Below are 2644 nucleotides of genomic sequence, written 5' to 3'. Positions count from 1 at the left end.
ATGAGCGAATCCTTTCTCACAACTACTTCCTACTCCTCGATCGCCACGATCCTAGCTGTTCTCTGCTGCTGGATCCTTCATCGAGATACAGAGACTACAGGTGGTCACGGTGTCGTTTTCACTGCCGGAATCTTTGGAACGATCAGTTTGTCGCGAATGTGGAAGTTTACGTATTTCTCTAGGTCAGTTTTAAGACGTTCGCGACGGGAAACGTGATTTCAAAGTCTTCAGCTGAATACGGGCAACGTAGTCCCACGTGATTTCCAAAATGGCGGCAAAACCTTGCCGTACTCAGCTACAAACTTTTCGAAATTATACGCCGTATTCAGCTGAACGTTTTGTCCGGCTATCGCCCGTCGCGAAACTGTTGATCTAGTCATTTTCGGAAATTCATCGATATTTTTCAAATATCCGAATGTATCCAGATACGGATTGTCCGTGAAACATGTCCGAGTTATGACCACAGCGATCGTTGCCATAATCTGCGGTCTGTTGGCTGTTTTGGACTCTTACACGGTGTATCTTATGGTAAGTTTGTCGGTGTAAGTATAATATTAGAGATTGGACGGTAGTTTTTGAAACGAAGGACAAGTTTAATCGAACCTAGCCCGAGACATGTAAATGAGAGAACTAGCTGCTTCTTATGGTAGTGATCGTGCCACGAATTACACACAACGTTACAACGTTATCGAGAAGAGCGGAGCTTACTCCCGGCACCGAGTTAGCAAACATTTGTTTTACATTTACTCAGCTTGTTTGAATAATAATGTTTATTATCGTAGCCGGAGCAGGAGTAGTCGGGCTTATCGTGCGGCGGCACGAACTTTTCTTGCTGTAAACTAGATCGCAAAAATAGACCCCATCCCTATGCTTCTATTCGATATTCAGTTTCTAGGAAACACCGATAAAATGTTTCGTGCTTAACGCGAACATTTCCTCCTTCGAGTTGAAACGATTTATAAGGTGTGCAGTAGAATTTGAAAATAATCAAACCTGATGCTGTGTAATGGTGTTCGCTGTGAGCAGTTGCAGTGTGAACGATGAAGTCAGTTTTTAGCAATTTCGTGAGTGAAATTAGTCAAACTTAAATGAGTATGTACCCATTGTAATGAGTAGTCTTAGAAAAGTTACTTTGCCATCTTTTACCAATTTTAGTCGGGAGATTAAGTAAACCTAAACGGTACCATTGTTCGATATGAGCAATCTCAATGTGAACGAAAAAGGCACTTTGCCATTTTTTTATTCATTTCAGTAAAGGAAATTAATGAAAGCCAAAGTGTACCATAGCTCATTGTGAATAATTTCAATGTGAGCGAAAAAGGCACTCTGTCATTCTTTTGCCAATTTCTGTCACGAGATTAATCAAATCTGAAAGTACCATTATTCAGTATGAGCACTCTCAGAAAAGTCACTTTGCTATTTTTTACCAATTTCAGTCACAAGATTAAGTAAACCTAAACGGTGCCATTGTTCGATATGAGCAATCTCAATGTGAACGAAAAGGACACTTTGCCATTCTTCTACCAATTTCAGTCACGAGATTAATCAAATCTAAGGAGTACCGTTATTAAATATGAGCACCCTCAGAAAAGTCACTTTGCCATTTTTTACCAATTTCAGTCACAAGATTAAGTAAACCTAAACGGTACCATTCTTCGCAATGAGTAGTCTCAATGTAAACGAAAAAGTAATTTTTTACCAATTTCAGTCACGAGATTAATCAAACCTAAGTGGTACCATTGTTCACAACGAGCAGTCTCAATGTGACCAAAAAATTGACTTCACAATTTTTTTACCAATTTCGATCACGAGAATTCTTACTCACCCTCGGATAAATCGATCCTTCTCCGAGTAATTATTCGTCGAAGAAATTTCTGCGAATATCTAACAGAAGGAGGGCGATATTTCACGTTTAATTATACCCGCGTGAAGAGTAGGCTCGTTTAAGCCCTAAGTGGTCTCTCGATAGCAAGTAAGCCGAGATTCCATGGCTGCGTTCGCTCCAAATATATTTCGCGTGTGCACATTTCGCTCCTTGACCCAGTAAAAACAACCGGCTGGAGCATGCAAATAGAGCCCCGTGTCTTAACGCGTCGCCGCGAATAAGTCAACTACGAGATTCTCGCCCCCGTCTAGACGAGAACTAAGAGGAGGAGGTACTTGATCGAACGAGGGGAGAATTGGAGAACAGTGTACAAACACTCGGAGGCCACGTTCCTCGATAGGATCACCTTCCATTGGATGATCGAGCTGCTATCCAAGGGATACGGCACGCCCCTGGACAACCACGACCTAGGACAACTTCCGGAGGAGGAATCCACTGGCAGACAGTTCGAGAAGTTTCGGAAAGTTTACGAGAAACACAGGGTAATTGAAGAAACGAGAATGTCGTAGTTTTCATCGTTTATTAATTAGAAGAAATCTTACGTTTGATTAATTAAAGAGTTCGTTACAGAGATTGTGATTTAGAATTTTTGAGTGGGTACATGTTTTGTTGGTCGATATTTTGCAATCGTAACTTAATGCTTAATACAAGTGTATTTTTATAATGACCAATTTCCAAATTGATTGTAGTAATAATTAGATAAATTTCAAAGAAATCTGACAATTGTCTAGAATAATATTAAATAATAAATCAATATCA

At 40.2% G+C, this 2644-nt stretch overlaps 1 protein-coding gene across 1 annotated transcript in view; it reads left to right on the top strand.

Annotated features, from left to right (window-relative positions):
* LOC108570768 (ATP-binding cassette sub-family C member Sur) overlaps positions 1–2644 on the top strand; it is a 30745-nt gene continuing 28101 nt past the window's right edge. The window contains exons 1-3 of the mRNA XM_017932675.1: positions 1–182; positions 426–528; positions 2137–2367. Coding sequence (XP_017788164.1) covers positions 1–182; positions 426–528; positions 2137–2367 — 516 coding nt within the window. The remainder of the gene's footprint in view (positions 183–425; positions 529–2136; positions 2368–2644) is intronic.

Source organism: Habropoda laboriosa, unplaced genomic scaffold (assembly GCF_001263275.1).
Source record: "Habropoda laboriosa isolate 0110345459 unplaced genomic scaffold, ASM126327v1 scaffold15, whole genome shotgun sequence".
Taxonomy (NCBI): Eukaryota; Metazoa; Arthropoda; class Insecta; order Hymenoptera; family Apidae; genus Habropoda; species Habropoda laboriosa.
The sequence above is the reverse complement of the archived record's forward strand: the minus strand, read 5'-3'. Positions and strand labels throughout refer to the sequence as shown.